The sequence below is a fragment of the Cervus canadensis genome, chromosome 33, assembly GCF_019320065.1.
Source record: "Cervus canadensis isolate Bull #8, Minnesota chromosome 33, ASM1932006v1, whole genome shotgun sequence".
NCBI lineage: Eukaryota > Metazoa > Chordata > Mammalia > Artiodactyla > Cervidae > Cervus > Cervus canadensis.
The window spans coordinates 21,777,935-21,796,024 of record NC_057418.1 but is presented as its reverse complement, the minus strand read 5'-3'; the positions used below and the strand labels follow the sequence as shown (position 1 = coordinate 21,796,024).

General features: G+C 42.7%; 1 protein-coding gene across 1 annotated transcript in view; it reads left to right on the top strand.

Annotated features, from left to right (window-relative positions):
- The first annotated feature begins 407 nt into the window (after positions 1-407).
- The window catches only part of LRP11 (LDL receptor related protein 11), a 52,356-nt gene continuing 34,673 nt past the window's right edge, over positions 408-18,090 (top strand). The window contains exons 1-2 of the mRNA XM_043457125.1: positions 408-1,174; positions 10,366-10,523. Of these exons, the coding sequence (XP_043313060.1) occupies positions 541-1,174; positions 10,366-10,523 (792 nt within the window). The 5' untranslated portion in view covers positions 408-540. The remainder of the gene's footprint in view (positions 1,175-10,365; positions 10,524-18,090) is intronic.

Below are 18,090 nucleotides of genomic sequence, written 5' to 3'. Positions count from 1 at the left end.
TTTTAGTTCTTCACTTTCTTTCATAAGGGTGGTGTTATCTGCATATCTGACGGCTACCTTCCCCGCCCACAAAAAAAAAAAAAAGGAATGTGGGCGGGGCCCGAGCTTGCGGGGGGCGGGGCCGAGGCTGGGGGGTCGGGACCGGAGGGGCGGGGCGGGGCTTGACACGCCCCACCCCCCGCGGCCGCTGTTCACCACGGAGTGCTGATCCGTTAGACGCGGCCTCCTTCTCGCCCACGATCTGACCCGGGCTCCTGGCAATAAGAGACGCCGTCGCGCCCGGGCTTCCGGGAAGGGACGAGGAGCGGTGACAGGGCGACGGGCCGGTTATGCCTCCCGCCGCTACGATTCCCGCCGGCGACCGCGAGCCTGCGGCCTCGGGGACGCAGCGGGGCCCGGGGGAGGCCGCGCTTTGAGGTCCCCGGTGCCCAGCGCCCGCCGCGGCAGCGCCGGAGCATCCCAGGGCCGGCGCTCGCCCGTTTCCGTCTCCCTCGCACTCTGACGCCCAGCGTCGCCTCACTTCCTCCGCCGCCGCCCGCCATGGCCTCCGCCGCCCGGGAGGGCGCGGGCTCGGGGCGCAGGCGCCCGCCGCCGCGCCGGGCCCTGCCCGGCCTGTTGCTGCTGTGCTTGTGGCTGCCCGGTGGCCGCGCGGCCGGCTCGCCCTCCGCGCCGCTGTCCGAGCTGCACGCGCAGCTCTCGGGAGTGGAGCAGCTGCTGGAGGAGTTCCGCCGACAGCTGCAGCAGGAAAGGCCGCAGGAGGAGCTGGAGCTCGAGCTGCGCGCGGGCGGCGACCCCCAGGAAGGCTGCCGGGGCCCCGGGGGCGGCGGCTACAGGGCCAGGCCCGACGCCATCATCCGCACCAAGGACTCGATCGCGGCCGGCGCCAGCTTCCTGAGCGCGCCGGCGGCCGTGCGGGACTGGCGGCAGTGCCTGCAGGCTTGCTGCCTCGAGCCGCGCTGCTCCGTGGCCGTGGTGGAGCTGCCCCGGCGGCCCGCGTCCCCGGCCGCCGCGCTCGGCTGCTATCTCTTCAACTGCACCTGGCGCGGCCGCAGCGTCTGCAAGTTCGCGCTGCACCGAGGTTACAGCAGCTACAGCCTCAGCCGCGCCCCAGAGGGCGAGCAGGAAGGCCTGGAAGCCGGCGCCCCGGCCCTCGCCCGGGCCTCGCCTCGGCTGGGTAAGCACTCCACCCGAGGCCCGGGCCTGGTCGCTCGGGCCCTGCTGTCTGTCCTTGTACCTATTGGTGGCTGCGTCTGGGAGACCTACCTAGGCAGGACCGCTGGGCCCTCCTCAGTCAAGTCAGAAATGAAACATCCGGCTTTGATATCTCAGTCCTAGGGATGGTTTCTGAGAAACCCCCAGTAGATCGGGTGGAAGCGGGCACAGTGGACTGCTTCTGGAATTTTTCTAAGTTTAGGGAGGAATACTGATCTGAAAGGATTCACGGAAATTCGCTTTAATGGAAGAGAAAAGTTCAGGGGGGAAAGTCTATTTTAGTCTCAGAGGTTCTTATAAGGTATGGTTTGTGTCAAGTAATTACAAGAGCAAAATCTAATTAGATGCCAGATTGCTCACAGCACACCCTTATTTCTTAGCTTGGCTCTCAGGATTCATGATTCCACCTAAAGTTGCTTTCATCAGACAAAATTGGGAAGGGAACAGGTCAGGTTATTTTGAAGTGGGTCTGACTATTTTCTATGAACTATGGTTCTCTTTTTTAAGGAGTCGGGAGAAAAGGAACTCGATTAATTGAAAATAAAGTTTAAAGCACCTCTCTTTCGAAGAGGAGCTAAGAAGGATGCTTTTCGTTTGATGGTTTTTATTCTGGGGATGATCAGAATGAGAATTAAGACCCAAACAGGAGGCAAAAAAGAAAAAAAAAAAATGTGGCAGTTGGAGACAAGGTCTCAGGAAATAAAAGCTTGATTGGGCCTGCCTGTGTTCAGCTGCGTGTGTTTGATTGCAGTCTGTTGCTGTTTGCTTTATGATGACGCAAGAGTGAAACCAAAACAAGACTAGAGGGGCGTAGCCTCAGTCACTTTGGAAAGCTGGAGTCTCCATGACCTTTAGGTCCAAAGAGAAGGGTCTGGAAATCTGTGTCCACAATGGCCCACCTCCCTTCCCACCTCCAGTGGAATAAACATCCAAGGTCACCCGAGATTTCTAGGCCTTGAGGCACACACTGCAAAGGACCCCAAAGTTTTCTCCCTGAAGTGGAGGTGGGAGGCACTTTCACCATGCATCCCATGGCTGTTTCACACACATCTTTCCTCTGCCCAAGCAGGGACTCAAAAACAAATTCCAGCACCAATGAAACAAAATCCCTTTCCCTTCTCACTGCACAACTGGAGGAAACCATCATTGCCAAATGGAGCTTTCTCCTAAGCCAGTGAAACAGAAAGGAAAGTGGAAACCAGGAAAGAATATATCCGCCATGGGGGGCAGGGGGGACTTTAGTTTACTGTAGAAGTTTCTGAATCATTTTTTCTTCTACTTCCTTTTTTGAACTTCCTTTCTCTGGGCGAGGGGGGCGGGGGTTGTCTAGTAATTCACTTTGGAGATGCTCCAGGGTACACCCAGATGACCACTGGGCTTGGTCCTTATTCAGGAAAAGAGCTGCTCTGCTCACAAGTTCTTTGGATCCCAGGAATGTGGACACATGGAAGGGTGCTGCTTGGCCCAGATGCCCTCATTCTGTCTGCAGAGAGGGCAAAGGTCACCCTACCCGATGTCTTGTGTTTTTCCTGCCCAGATCCTTAACCTCCTGAAGTTCTCTGTGCTTCTGAGACTAAGTGGTTCCTTCATGAATGTTTTTTTGCTTTTCTGAAGCTCATGAGCACATGTCATTTAAGGCTAAAGCAGCATGAAAATGGTTTCAAATTTACAGAAAATGTTTTAGGGTCCATTTGAGGTGAATACAAGGATCATGAAAAAAGAGCAGGGGGCCAGGTGGAATTGCACAGTACACACTCTCAGCGGACCCGTCAGCCATTTGTTGTTACAGTGATCCCCGTCAGCCCTGTTTTTTTCGGACATTTATTGAGTTTGATAAACAGCACTGCTATAAGCTCCTTAGACACGTGAACTCACTGTGTCCTCACAAATCTGTCCTTTCCAAATCTAGGTTCTCTTGTAATCCCCAGGGTACTTGAAGGCTTGGTGAGAGAAAGTAACCTGCCCAAAGGTCTCATAGCACCTGCTTTGTGGAGCTATGCATTGTAAGTTGTGAGCTGTGCTTTGTGAGTTGTGACCTGTGTTTTGTGGAGCTGTGAGCTGTGTTATGTGAGTTGTGAGCTGTGCCCTGTGAGTTGTGGAGCTGTATTGTGGGGCAGTTTGAATGCTTTCTCCAACAGCATCAGGCCACCTGGAAGTAGAGATGCCCGCTGTCGAGTTTCCAGGGTGAGACTGACTAAGCAGCTACCTGGGATGATGGGAGAAGGTGGGAAGGAGTGGAGGATGCTGGAGAGAGAGGCGTGCTGAATTGACACAATCTGCCTGCAGTTGTGTGCAAAAGGCAGGGCAGGGGGCTTTTGGTCTCAGTCCTGAATTTGAAAGCCAGCTCTTCTCCCTGAGGGTCTCTGTTCATCCTCTTAGGACCTGAGTGCTGGCCTTGCCTCCCAGCTGGGCTGTCATGGGATCAAGGGTGGACATGCTTTGTGAATTAGAACGGTGGTTCCCACGCACCCGATGTCACTATGGGACCTTGGCTGGATTGTGTGGCTGACTGGAGGGACTGGGGGTCTATGTTTTCTGATGAAAGTGAGGAGCAGCAGGAAGGAGGGAGTGCAGCGGTTAGGACCTCAGAGGACCCGGAGAATACAGTCTCCAAGAGCCCAAGGGCCAGCACCTTTATGCTCTTTCCACTGGATATTCAGCCTGAAAACCAGGATCTCTGGGCAAATGCAGGGTAATCTGAGAAGTCAGGCTTGCGTCTGTATTAGGGAAAGTTGGTGTTGGACAGCACTCTGCCATCCCCTCTGCAAACCCACGCATAGCTATCCCTGGCCTCTCTCTCATCTACTCCAAGGGCAAAGGAAAGAACTGACCTGGGAAGGTTCAAAGCTCATCCCTCCATGAGTGCCTGACCTATTGCATGTTTCTCACATTTTCAACCTCTCCCTTTTGTGTTATAAATAAATATCACAAAAGAGTTGCAAATAATTATGTAATAATATTGAGATAACCAGTGAGACTATATTGAGACCTGCAACTCTGATCACGCAGAAATTCCAAATGGGTTAAAGAATTAAATAGTTTTTTAAAAAATTAGGCCATAGGTTACTCCATACATAGAAGATTTGAAGAAAATAAATTCACTATTACACGTCTGGGGGGAAGATAACTTTAATCAATTAAAGAGATCACAAAGAGAAAGGATGTAGTATACACATGTTTCTTAAAAACTTCATTATGTCAAGAAACAAAAGAAATTGCAAATAGGAGTCTGGGAAGATATGAGACCAATGTATTTATTATATTAATAGTAAACTTATGTGAATCAGGAGCTTCCCTGGTAGCTCAGCTGATAAAGAATCTGCCTGCAGTGCAGGAGACCTGGTTATGTGAATTAGTAAGAAAAACAAAAAGAAGTAGGCAAAGGATATGAACAGTTTCCAGAAGAGGATATTTAATTGATAAACATGGAAAAATGCTCAACCTTAGAAGTAATCAGAGAAATGCAAATAATACCAGATTACTGTTCCCAGGTGGCACTAGTGGTAAAGAACCCTCCTGCCAATGCAGGAGACCTTAGAGACTCTTTCAGTCCCTGGGTCAGGAAGATCCCCTGGAGAAGGGCATGGCAACCCACTCCAGTATTCTTGCCTGGAGAATCCCATGGACAGAGGAGCCTGGCAGACTACAAGTCCATCGGGACGCAAAGAGTCAGACACAACTGAAGCGACTTAGCACACACACATGCACTGTTATTACATTGGCAATAATAAGTTTACTTAAGAGTTACATTGGTATGCATGTGGAGAACTTACAATCATACATGGTCACTGAGAGTGTACATTGAAATATCTCTTTTAGAAATCAATCAAGAAAGATATCAGAGAACATTAAAATATTCATTCTCCTGAGATATGTTTTAAGGAAAATGATCCATGCTAAAGAAAAGTATAAGCAAAAAAATTATTGTGGCATTATGTATGATGATGAAGAAAATTGGTAACAAAGTAATGTCCAGTAGTAGAGGCTAGGGACTTAAAATGACAACTGTGAAGTTTATGCAGTGACACAAGCAATGGTAGGATATATGAATAAATATCAATAAGTAAGAATACATCAATAAGTTAGGTTAAATTCAGGATGTAACTTTATATTTACTGTAACTAGAATACATGTGAGTGCTCCCAAAGTATAGTGGGATGAGTGGAGCCTTTCAGTTAGACAGATCTGAGCTGATATCTCAACTGACAAATTTATCACTTGTGTGGTCTTAGGCAACTAAGTTAGCCAATCTGACCTAGTTTCCTCAGAGACTTGTGAAAATTGGGTGAATTGATGGCTCAAAAATGCTTCGTGTGATGCCTGGTACAAAGAAATCACCCAATAAACAGTAGCTGTTACTTATTATTGGGCTTCCCTGGTGGCTCAGTGGTAAAGAATCTGCAATGCAGAAGGCCCAGGTTCGATCCCTGGGTGGGGAAGATACTCTGGAGAAGGGAATGGCTGCCCACTCCAATATTCCTGCCTGGGAAATCCCGTGGACAGAGGAGCCTGGCGGGCTACAGTCCATAGGGTGGTAAAGAGTTGGACGTGACCGAGCAGCTAAACACTACCATCACCAATATTAATATTATCAGCAGCTCAGATGGGGAAAGACAAACAATACACACCAAAAATGAAGATAATTATATTGGGGTGGAAATAATTTTTTCCTGACATGTTGCAATTAAGAAAAACGCACAATGAAGAAAACAGATCACAAAAGCAAACAAACCGAAAAAATCAAGATGGATTTTGACCTTTAATATCTAAGCCTCTTCTCTTAGTCTGGCCCCACTTCCATATCCTCAGCCTTGGCTATTATTGGTGCCCATGCAGTAAGACCCAGATTCCTATTTCTTGTCATTAAGGCATTGTTCAGAGGAACATGTCGAAAATCAGAGTAGTTAATATACTTCTCTGCATAAAGTGCCACCTTGATATGCTCCATCAAGATGGGTATGAGTTTTATTTCATCCCTGTGGATCATACCAAATATGCTTAATCTTCAGAAGAAATCAGTGTTTCCAGAGTACTGCACGTTGGCTTATTACCTTTGCATAACAAAAATTTAAAGTGACATTTAAGCTTGTTTTTCATCAAGTCAAATTTTTTTTGAATGACGGCATACTCCTTTCCTCTTTTTGTTGTCATTTGTTTATTTTTAAGACCTGTTTCTGGCCTAAGTCGCCTAAGCCAAATCACTCTGGGTTGTCTTATTTCTAAGATTTTATTTATTTATGTGTTTGTTTATGGTTGCATTAGTCCTTCGTTGCTGTACGCGGGCTTTGTCTAGTATCCATGCACAGGCTTCTCATTACGGTGGCGTCTCTTGTTGCAGAGCTTGGCCTCTAGCGCATCGCGGCTCAGTTATGGTTCACGGGCTTAGTTGCCCCACTGCTTGTGGTGTGGTAGCCACATGTTCCGGGACACAAACTCACTCAGAAGGACAATGCAGATAGTGGAGTTCAGTTTATTACACCAGCGGGCCCCAAGGCAGAGTCTCCTCTTAGCCAAGGACCCCGACCAGTTTTTGTGAAAACCTTATATACCCTAAGTGTATGTGCCCAAACCCACCTCCCCAAATTCCCTGAAACTAGTCTGAAATAAGGAAAAGAAAGACACAAAGTTAACCTGTCATTCATATGCCTTAGGCCTCCGTAGTTAACAGCCGACAATTATCAATAGGCCTGTGGTCATACCCTGATAAGTGTAATAGAATTTATGTTTCTATTCAGTTACACAGACAATTAGGGTATTCTTTTAGGCAATGGAGAGTCTAGGTACGAGCCCTGGGGCTCTTCCATGGTGGGGGCGGGGGTGGTGGTGGTCTGGTTTTCCAGTTGGTATGTCCTTTCCAGAGATACCAGGCACATAGCTCAAAGTCCACAGTCCAGCATGAGATGGAGTCCTGCTTTCAAGACAGAGCCTGTTCTGTCTGTTTCCTCCTTCAGTGGGATCTTAGTTTCCAGACTAGGGATCAAACAGTGTCCCCTGCCTTGGCAAGCGGATTTTTAACCACTGGACCACCAGGGAAGTCCCAGCTCTGACTTATTTTTAAATACATTATGCTGTGTAATTTGCCTGGACTTAAACTGAGTAGGAAATACAGCTCCATTATTTCTGATACAGCGACCAATTTAGAGGACATGAAGATTTTACTGCATTCATAAACCATATCTTTAAGCTTCCCTAAAGAAAAGTAAATGACTAGAGTGATGATTTTTTTTTTCTTCCAGGAGGGCAAGGATTAGTTTTACAATATATGCAGTATTTCCAGGCATACCTGGTTTTTCCATCTGAAATATTTTTGGTTAAATCTTTGAGGGCCTGGGACTTCCCTGGCAGTCCAGGGGTTAGGATTCCGCTCTTCTTTCACTTCCGCAATGGGCGAGTGTTCAATCCAGGTCGGGGAACTAAGATCCCACAAGCTTTGCAGCAAGGCACAAAAGATTCTAGAATTGTAAAGTAGTAAACCATTGTGTCAAAAGTGATGAACCTTGCAGAAGCAAAGAAAAGTTCTCTATAAAACTAAAAGAGGGCCTATTAGTAATGCAGTTGTCATCTCTCTGCTTCCCTGGGAGAAGCAGAATAAAGTCATCAGGCCCTGGACCTTTGCTCAAGGGGAAAAAAAAACAGACCAATTGTCTTCTAAGGCAGAGGTTGCTTGTGTGGCATAATTTGATTAGCAGTCCTCATTGTTTTACATGACTGTGAACATGGGACTCATTTTCTCAATAGGAATATGTACCCTTCGGCAACAGCAAGTGTGCAGATTCCTTGTGTTAGTCGCTGAGTCATGTTCAGCTCTTTGTGATCCCATGGATTGCCACACGCATCCATGCATGCAGTGGTGGGATGTCCTCCACCATCTCCTGGAGTGTGCTCAAACTAATGTTCACTGAGTCAGTGTTACTATCTAATCATCTCATCCTCTGCTGTCCGCTTCTCCTCCTGCCCTCAACCTTTCCTAGCATCAGGGTCTTTTTCAATGAGTCAGCTCTTCACATCAGGTGGCCAAAGTTTTGGAGCTTCAGTTTCTGCATCAATCCTTCCAATGAACATTCAAAGTTGATTTCCTTTCAGGTTTGCTGGTTTGATCTCCTTGCAGTCTGAGAAAATAATAGGATTACTGCTAGCTTCAAATGTCAGACTGTTGCAGAAACCAGTACTCGAGGAAACAAGCACCACACTTGGACAGTTGGAGAACTCAGGTTTATTATGCCAGCGGGCGCAGAGGAGTTAACACTCTGAGCTTTGAGCCCTGAACAAAGGGATTACAGAGTTTTTATAGACAGACTGTTGTGGGCAACACTAGCTGTTAATAGGCTGGTTTAAACTAAGGGGTTTCGCACATGGGGGAACAGTGGTCAAGATGGGGAGGGGGCTGCCTCATCTGGACAGGCATGAGAAAGCAGGTTTGTAGGGGCTGAGTGATTGGAAAGAGCAGGACAAGGGTGAGCGAGATAAGCTCCAGTTCCTAGCATTGCAAGTCCCCACTTTCTGAGACTATGTGACCTACATGATCTAGACTTTGCAAGGGGCAAGCTGAGTTACAGAGGCTGAGTTACAGAAGGAGGTTATGTAAAATTTTAACTTTTCCTCTTCAAGGCAGTGAGTATCTGGATTGGCCCTTAGAAGTTTACTTTGGAGGCAACTTCAGCTGTGCAGAAAGAGAGCACTGTCTTAGCAACATCATTTAAACTAAGTTAAGGAAATCCAGGCCAAAATTTTGATCAAGTTTTGGTGCTAGAGTGTTATAGCCATGCTTTCCGGGAAACAACCTCACTCAGGAGGACAATGCAGATAGTGGAGTGCAGTTTATTACACCGGCGGGCCCAAGGCAGAGTCTCCTCTTAGCCAAGGACCCCGACCAGCATTTGTGAAAATCTTTTATACCCCATGTGTATGTGTCCAAACCCACCACCCCAATTTAACTGAGACTTACATAAACAAAGGAAGGGTAAATACAACTACAATAACCCCATCATTCACATGTTATGTGTTCAAACAGTTAATAATCAATAAGCCCGCAGTTACCTTCCAAACAGTTAATAATCAATAAGCCCGTGGTCACGTTCAAACCAGTTAATAATCGATAAGCCTGTGATTACATCCTGATAGATACGGGAAAAAATTTATGACCTGTCCGGAGACAGGGGTGATTATGGCATGTTTCCTCTTAGGCAATGAGTAACCTGGATGTGATCTTCAAGATTCCCCTGCCCAGAGGGGATCTTATCCTTCCATTGTCATTCCCATAGGTGCTAAGCACAGAGTTCAGAGTCCACTGGAGAGGTGACCATGCACGACCAGCACGGACAGGCCTGAGATGGAGTCCAGGCCTTATGAATTCCTTCTTCAAGAGGAGGAAGAGATAGTGGATGCCAACAAGGATGTATTACAAAAGCCTGCAGAGTTTTTTCCCAGCTAAATTACTGTTTCTGGGACTTCCCGGGTGGCCCAGTGGTTAGGACTTCACCTTCCAGTGCAGCAGTGGGGGGCAGGGGGTGCAGGTTTGATCCTTGGTCGGGGAGCTAAGATCCGACATGCCTCATGGTCAAAAAACTAAAACATGAAACAGAAGAAATACTGTAATAAATTCAATGGAGACTTTAACAATGGTCCACATCAAGAAAGAAATTACTAAGCTTCATCAAAATATATGTGGATTTGCATAAGTTTACTAATAAGATGCTGAAATCAAGTAAAATATCCACAATTCTGATCTTAAGAATGTTTTCTGTATCTGATGGCGTCTATCAACCATCCCTGGAGCAGCTGTTAATCATGTTTAATATTTAGTGGACACAGTGAAACTTACCATGAAGGAGAAAAGCTAAATATCAGTACACACTTGTTTGCTATTAATATTTTAGGATATCTCAAATTCTGTGTCGGCTTCCCTTATAAAAACTAGTAAGAACCTGTGAACTTCTTCTGTTTTCCTAGATGAAAATTGGATTCCAAGCATTTCTATGTGAATTTTATGTGAATCCAAGAACTTGCCTTAACTTTCCAGATTTAATTTATTGCAATGAAAATAAGAAAATAATTTTCAGTTCCTATACATCCTCTTGGCAAAAATACCTCTCATAATAAATGAGAAAAAATAGGGAATCATCTCACTTATGAATTATTTATTTTCTTTCACAGAAAAGGACGAGCCTCCACTCAGCAAGGCAGGGCAGGATGTGGTTTTGCATCTGCCCACAGATGGCGTGATTCTGGATGGCCGAGAAAGCACAGATGACCACGCCATCGTCCAGTATGAGTGGACACTGCTGCAAGGTGACCCGACAGTGGACATGAAGGTAATTCATGTTGTAATTGTAAAGAAAACTAATGTTTCAGCAAAGTGATCTTTCTACTTACTTTCCCCAAATGTCTGTAAATTGGCAGAAGTGTAAAATGGAGAAAAGGTAAAAATGATTGTTGAAAAGGTGTCTTATTATATGAATTTACTTTTCCTCTGAGTAAACAGTGATCCTGACCATGTGTTTTGTTCTTATTTTATTTATTTATTTATTTTTGGCCACACCGTTTAGCTTGTGGGATCTTAGCTTCCCAACCAGGGATGGAACCTGGGCCCTGGACCACCAGGGAAGACCCTGGCCATGTGTTTTAAAGCTTACCTTCATTCTTGCTTTTTTGTCGACTTCTCCAGTGCACATAAAAGCTGCTTCAAGGGAAAAGACTCATGCTTTGTTTTGTTGACTCAGAATAAAACATGTTTTTAAAACATTTAAGAAATGTTAAAAGCATTATATGTTTTCCTTTCTTCTTTGTTTCAGTTCGGAGCCCAAGTAGAAAATATGAAAAATACAAAAGAGCATAAAGGGGAAAACAACAACAAAATGAACTTACTCTTCATAGGATCCAGAAAGCAAGCGTCTCACTTAGCATTAGGCCTCCCTGAGTTAGTTGAGTTAATTGAGGGGAGTTTGACATCAAAGGCTCCTAATCAAGTGCTCCTCACTGATTTTCATAAGGCTTACCTGCGCTGGAATTGCAGCCGATGGGAATGAGCCTCTTGTCCACTGGCTACCTACCCTCAGTTAAGATGTAACTGACATGCAACATTATATCAGTTTCAGATGTAGGACATAATGACTTGATATATGTATATATTGTGAAATGATCATCACAGTAAGTCTAGTTAACATCTGTCACCACACAAAGTTATAAGTTTTTTTCTTGTGGTAACAACTGTTATGATTTACTCTCTTAGTAACTTTCAAATATGAGACAGTGTTGTTGACTAAAATCACCATGCTGTACATTACATCCCACGACTTATTTATTTTCTAACCGGAAATTTATACCTTTTGAATCCTTTCACCTAGCCCTACCCCATGCCTCTGGCAACCACCAGTCTGTTCTCTATATCTCTGAGCTTGGTTTGGGCTTTTTTGTTGGTTTTAGATTCCATGTAAGTGTGAGATCATACAGTATTTAATTTTTCTGTCTGGTTTATTTCACTTACCATAATGACCTCAAGGACCATCATGTTTTTGCAAATGGCAAGATGTCCTTCTTTTTGTATACTGTATTTTCTTTATGCTTTTATCAGCTGATGGACGTTTAGCTTGTTTCCGTATCTTGGCTATCATTAAGTAACACTGCAGTGCATATGGGGTGCATATATCTTTTTAAAACTTTATTTATTTTATTTTTGGCTGCTCTGGGTCTTCCTCGCTGTGCACGGGCTTCCTCTAGCTGTGGCAAGCAGGGGCTGCTCTCTAGTTTCGGCGCAAGGGTGCTCCTTGCAGGGGCTTCTCTTGTTGTGGAGCGCAGGCTCTAGAGTACCCGGCTTCAGTAGTTGTGTGATGGGCTCAGTTTGTGGCCGCATGGCACGTGGAATCTTCCTGGACCAAGGATCAAACCCTCGTCCCCTGCATGGCAGGCAGATTCTTAACCACTGGACCACCAGGGAAGTCCTATATGTCTTTTCAAGTTAGTGTTTTTGTTTCCTTCAGATAAATACCCGGACATTGAATCGCTGTATTAACAGAGTCTACAGTTGTTAGGAAAGTGGCTTTTTATTAACCCTGACGAGCCTCTTTGTAGATAAGAGTATTTCCTGGCTTAGGCAGATAAACTTCATCCAAATCACTCCAGTCAGAGAAGGTGGAGAAAAATCTGTGTTGGTTTGCCAGGGTTGCCATAGCAGAGTACCACCGACTGGATGGCTTAAACAATGCATTTCTCACAGTCCTAGAGGCTGGAAGTCCAAGGTCAAGGTGTCAGCAGTTCTGCTTTATTCTAAGGCCTCTCTCCTTGGCTTGCAGGCAGCTGTCTTCTCTTTCCTACATGTTCACAGTCTCTTCCCACTGTGAGGAAACACTGATTTCTGTTCTCTTAGGATGAAAACAAGAACAGTAATCAGCTAGCCCCTCGAGACTGATATAAGCCCGCTGATTTATCCAAAGACTATACAGTCTTAGAACTGGACCGGACCTTCGACCAGCATCTTACCCAGTCTCCTATCCATACAAGAGCCCCTGCTTTCGCCTCCCTTCTAGTGGTCATCCAGTCTGCCTGGTATTTCCAGAGATGAAAGCTCGCTAGTTCGCATCATGTCCTGTGATATCTTTAATCAGCTCTCATTACTGGGCCAATAGGATGTGCCTCCCTGTTATTTCTATGCATCTATGTTGGGGCTTCCTTTTGGAAAAGCACTGAACTCATCTTATTTCTATGCAGCAGCAATTAAACTTTGTTGTTGTTTTTTATGAATGTCACCACTGAAAATGGTCTTCTCAGAACTCAACACTCCCAGTTCTTACAACATTCCTCATATGAATTGGCTCTTAGACTGTCCACCATCCAGCCTTTTTTAGATTTTCTCAGGTTCATCCATGCCCCTCTTAAAATCTGACCCCCCCAATTGACCCCATACTTAAACCGTGGTTCTTCCTGACAGACTATTACCTCCTGTGATCCAGACATTGTCTCACTTCTATTAATGAAGATTCATTTACATAAACTATTTTAGTATCTGCTTCTCACTATAGGTTCATGTTGAGCTTTCCATCAGAAACTACAAATATGCATGCTGAGTCACGTCCAGCTCTTTGTGACACCACAGACTGTAACCCACCAGGCTCCTCTGTCCATGGGATTTTCTGAGCAAATGTTGGAGTGGGTTGCCATTTCCTCCTCCAGGGTAGGTTCATGTTGAGCTTTCCAGTAGAAGGAACACCTAAAGCCTACTTTACCTTTCCACACAAATTGCCATCTTGAAGTCTCCCCCATTCTATGTTTGTGTAATTGATTTATTGAACCTGACTACAAGGCCATATGTTTATCCTTTTTATACTTCAGTGTAGTTTTCAACTACAACAGAAATAATTTCTGAACTTTGAGTATCATCCATTATATTGGGCTTGGCAAAAAGTTTGTTCATGTATGGCTGAGTCCCTTCACTGTTCACCTAAAACCATCACATTGTTAACTGGCTATATACCCCAATAGAAAACTAAAAGTTTAAAAAATTTTTTTGTTTGGGTTTTTCTGTAAGATGTTAAACCTGATGAAAAACTCAAATGAACATTTTGCCAACCCATTGTTTATTATTCTTCTGTGCATTGTGTCAGCTGCTAAATTAATACATTTTTACAGAAATTTCTGAGAATTAAGATTGATCAGAGGGCTTCCCTGGTAGCTCAGATGGTGAAGAATCTGCCTGCAGTGCAGGAGACCCAGGTTCAATCCCTGGGTCAGGAAGATCCCTTGGAGAAGGGAAGGACAACCCACTCCCACATTCTTGCCTGGAGAATTGCATGGACAGACCATGGGGTCACAGAATTGTACACAACTGAGTGACTAACACTTTCACTTTTACTTTCAAGATTGATCAGAAAAGATGCATGAACAAGCCACTGATCAGACCTCTGTGAGAGTTACGGCACTCATGGATATATTTGTTCAAGCAATTGCAAATCTGTCTCTATGATCACCTAGATTTTCACACTTGCTATGAAAAGCTTTATTCTGTAGATTATGAATTGTGTGTATGAATGCTAAATAAAAATAATGCTTATGATTCAGTATTAAATTTACTGAAGGTGTTTATAAAGAAGTAACAAAATTAGGCTTTTAAGGCTGACTGAAGAGGAAAATGTGTGGGGCTTCCCTGGCAGTCCAGTGGTTAAGACTCTGCACTTCACAGCAGGACGTGGAGATTCCATCTCTGGTCAGGAGAACTAAGGAAAGAAAAAAGAGGAAACTGTGGACCAATTCCCCAGCCCAGTTATAACAGTGATAGCACATAGACCTAAAACTATAAAGCCACCATCTAGCAACAAATCCTGCAATAGGGGAGCGATTTGCTCTCAAACTGCAACTGTCTTATAGCGGTTATTAATAATTATTTATAAATAACTTTATATAAATATATTATATGTAAAATATAATAATATATTAATAATTTTATTAATTTATATAACTTATTTATATAATTTATATAATATAATTTAATACAAATTATTTTATAATTAATAATATAATTAAATTATTATATAATTATAAAATGTAAATTATATGATTTATATAATAGTTATGAATATATTAATAATATTAATATATTACATAATAAATATAATACAATAAATATTTAATATATAAATATATTTTATATTTTATATCAAAATATAAATATTAATGTATTTTAAATAATTATATATTTATATATTATATTTTATATATATTATATATTTATATAAAATATAATATATATTATATATTAATATACTGTATATAAAATATAATATATATATAATTTTACATATATACATTTATATATGTATATATATTTATATATATATAAATATGTATGTGTATATATATGTGTGATATGTATATATACATATATAAATAGATATAAACATATAATATAAATATATATTAATATAATACATTAATATATTGATATAGTTATAATTATATGTTATATATAAATATATATAAGTATAAATATATAGTATAATATATAATATATATTATTATAATGTATATTATATATAATATAATATAGGTATTATATATTGTATTTTATTATATATATTATATATATTCATGAGACATTCACGAATGCCCTCAAAGTTAACTCAACGCTCATTGGTCAGGCTTTCCGCTGAGTGCCTATCCCAACCCCTTCTTGAGCCCTCCCCTCTCCTCTCTTCACTATCTGCACAATCCTCACCCCCTTCTCTCATCTTCCATGGTGCACTAGTCAACCTCACTTTGTTTTGCAATATTTTATGACCAATTTCTAGGACCTATTCTTTCATACCCAAATCACCCATTCAGGTCTCCAAAAAACAAAAATAGATGAGGTTCTCCATCTTAAGAAGAATTATGCTGCCACCTTAATTATGGTAAAATTAATAGCTAACCTTATTTTAGCATCTAGGGTGTGTCCAGTATTGTTCTCAGCGCTTTAAATCAACTAAGCATCAGGAAAAGCTCATGTTCTTATGGAAAAGCTCATATGATTTCCTCATTTATGAAGGAAGTGAGTAAGAGATGACCGGCCATGACCAGGAGGATCTGTTTGTTTTGTTTTGTGCTTTGGCTGACCCATGTGGCTTTCAGGATCTTAGTCCCCTGACAAGGGATTAGACCCAGGCCACAGCCGTGAATGTGCCAAGCCCTAACCACCGGACCACTAGGGAATTCCCAAGAGGTTTCTGATTTTAAAGTCACATATTTTCTGCACTCTAACAGGATATTCTACATCCATTTAAATGAATAGTATTCTGTAACACATTCTTAAATGTAAGAAGACACTTTTTTCAGATAGTCTATTATATGTTGCTGAGTTTCATGATTATTTAATGTAATAACGTTAAATCTGAAGTCAGAATGTAAAATATGATACAGAGTATGACAATGTTCAGGGAGATTTGAAATTCATAAATCTGTAGATTGATTTCCATTCATCAGATGTGGAAAATTGAGCTAAACTGTCTTAAAATACCATGTGTGAAAGTTAGTCGCTCGGTCGTGTCTGACTCTTTGTGACCCCATGGACTGTAGCCCGCCAGGCTGTCTGTCCATGGGGATTCTTCAGGAAGAATACTGGAGTGGGTTGCCATTCCCTTCTCCAGGGAATCTTCCCCACCTGTGTCTCCTGCATTGGAGGTGGAGCCATATGTAACGGAAGCCTACTAAAGGATGGATATTGTTTACACTAATAACTTCATTATTAACTTAAAACCAGTTGCACACAGGTGTGTCTGCTATAAATAATTTTTACAAACAGATAGGTGTATTATCATTGAAACATGTTTGGGAAGTGGAAATAATAATTACACCAGGACCACAGAGATACACTGAGACTGTCTTGAGCAAACAGATACACGGGTCCCTCTTGATAAAACTCAAGTTTCGTGAGACTGAATGATTGGTCTCCTCATTAATCTCATTTTTAGATCCCCTTAAATGAATTAAAATAGTATTTTAAAACTGAGGCTTAGAGAAAAGGTTTTCTGGGAAAGGAACATAAATAGAAGAATACTGACTTTTTATCCTAGGGGAAAGAGAACGCAAAATAAATGTCGAATTTCAAATTGCCTTATGTCTTACGTAGGAGATGTTTTGTGGTTTACCCCTCCTCAGTCAGATTCCCTGGGATATAATCTGGGTCAATACTGAAAAATGACCACAAAAGAAAAGAATCATATATATTAAGGAGAGTATTAAAAAACATATTGAAAGACTTTCTAACCATTTAGTTAGCAGGGTTTTTAAGGCAGCCTGGGTTGTTTAACCAATACACAAAGTTCCAGAGAACCCATGTGATCTTTGAAGAGTAAAGGCTATTAATAACTATATCTGTCTTCTGTTTTTCATTTATGTTTGTTGATAACAGGTCAAGAAAACATATAAAATCTATACTATCACAACAGAATTTATAAGGATTATGAAGGATTCCTTTAGAATTATTTTCAATGAGGGACCGAGTGATGAATGGAATAGGGATTTCAATCGTCTGGATGCTGCCAGGATTTCTCCCCCTTCCTCTTTCCCTCCCCTCACTCCTCTCTTCCTTCTTCCATTTCTTCTTCCTTTTCTCCTTCCTCTTCCTTCTCATCTTTCTTTCTTCCTTTCTTCATATTTTTTCCCTTTATCTCCTGAAGCCTAGAACTATACTTTGTACTCACTAGGATGCTAACACTCACTGATTGATCTTTTTAAAAAAAAAAAAAAAAGATTGACTATTTTGCTAACCTTTCAAAAACTTCCGTTTTAACCCTCAAATTTTTATCATCCTTCCTAGCAAGATGAGCAGGTCAGCACTGTCCCACACTCTGGCCTCACACCGATGTTAGGAAGGGCCACTAAGAGCTATCTAACAATTACTTTGCATCTCATCAAAGGAGATCCTAGACACATATCACCTATTGTTTTTTCTTGGCTACTGGACAATATCTTGTCTTCATGAAACAAACCGTAAATCCCTTTAATAAAAGTTACCCTAGATATTCTAGGCCATGGGGTAGGGGTAGAGAAGTGTAGTAGACTTTCTAAATTTTAAAAAGAGAAAGGATATTAATAACTGAGAAAGCTTCCTATCACATTTCAACTATTTCCTTCCTCCCTGAGTGATTCAACAACAGTGAATGAAAGAGAAAATCTAACACAGCCTCTGCTTGGCTTTGCTTTTTGAATCCTCGATTTGCCACTTTCCTGTGCCAGATGGGGTAACAAAAGCCCTCTTTCAAGGTATTGCCGTTGCATGAACAGGGACAGCCTTCCATGGCCCAAGGCTGGGCTCTTGTCTAACACTCGGGCAGAAACGTTCCAAGGAGACACGGGTGCTGACCAAGTAAGAGAACTCCCTGGGAGGGCGCCCGGGCGGAGAACAGCAGGATG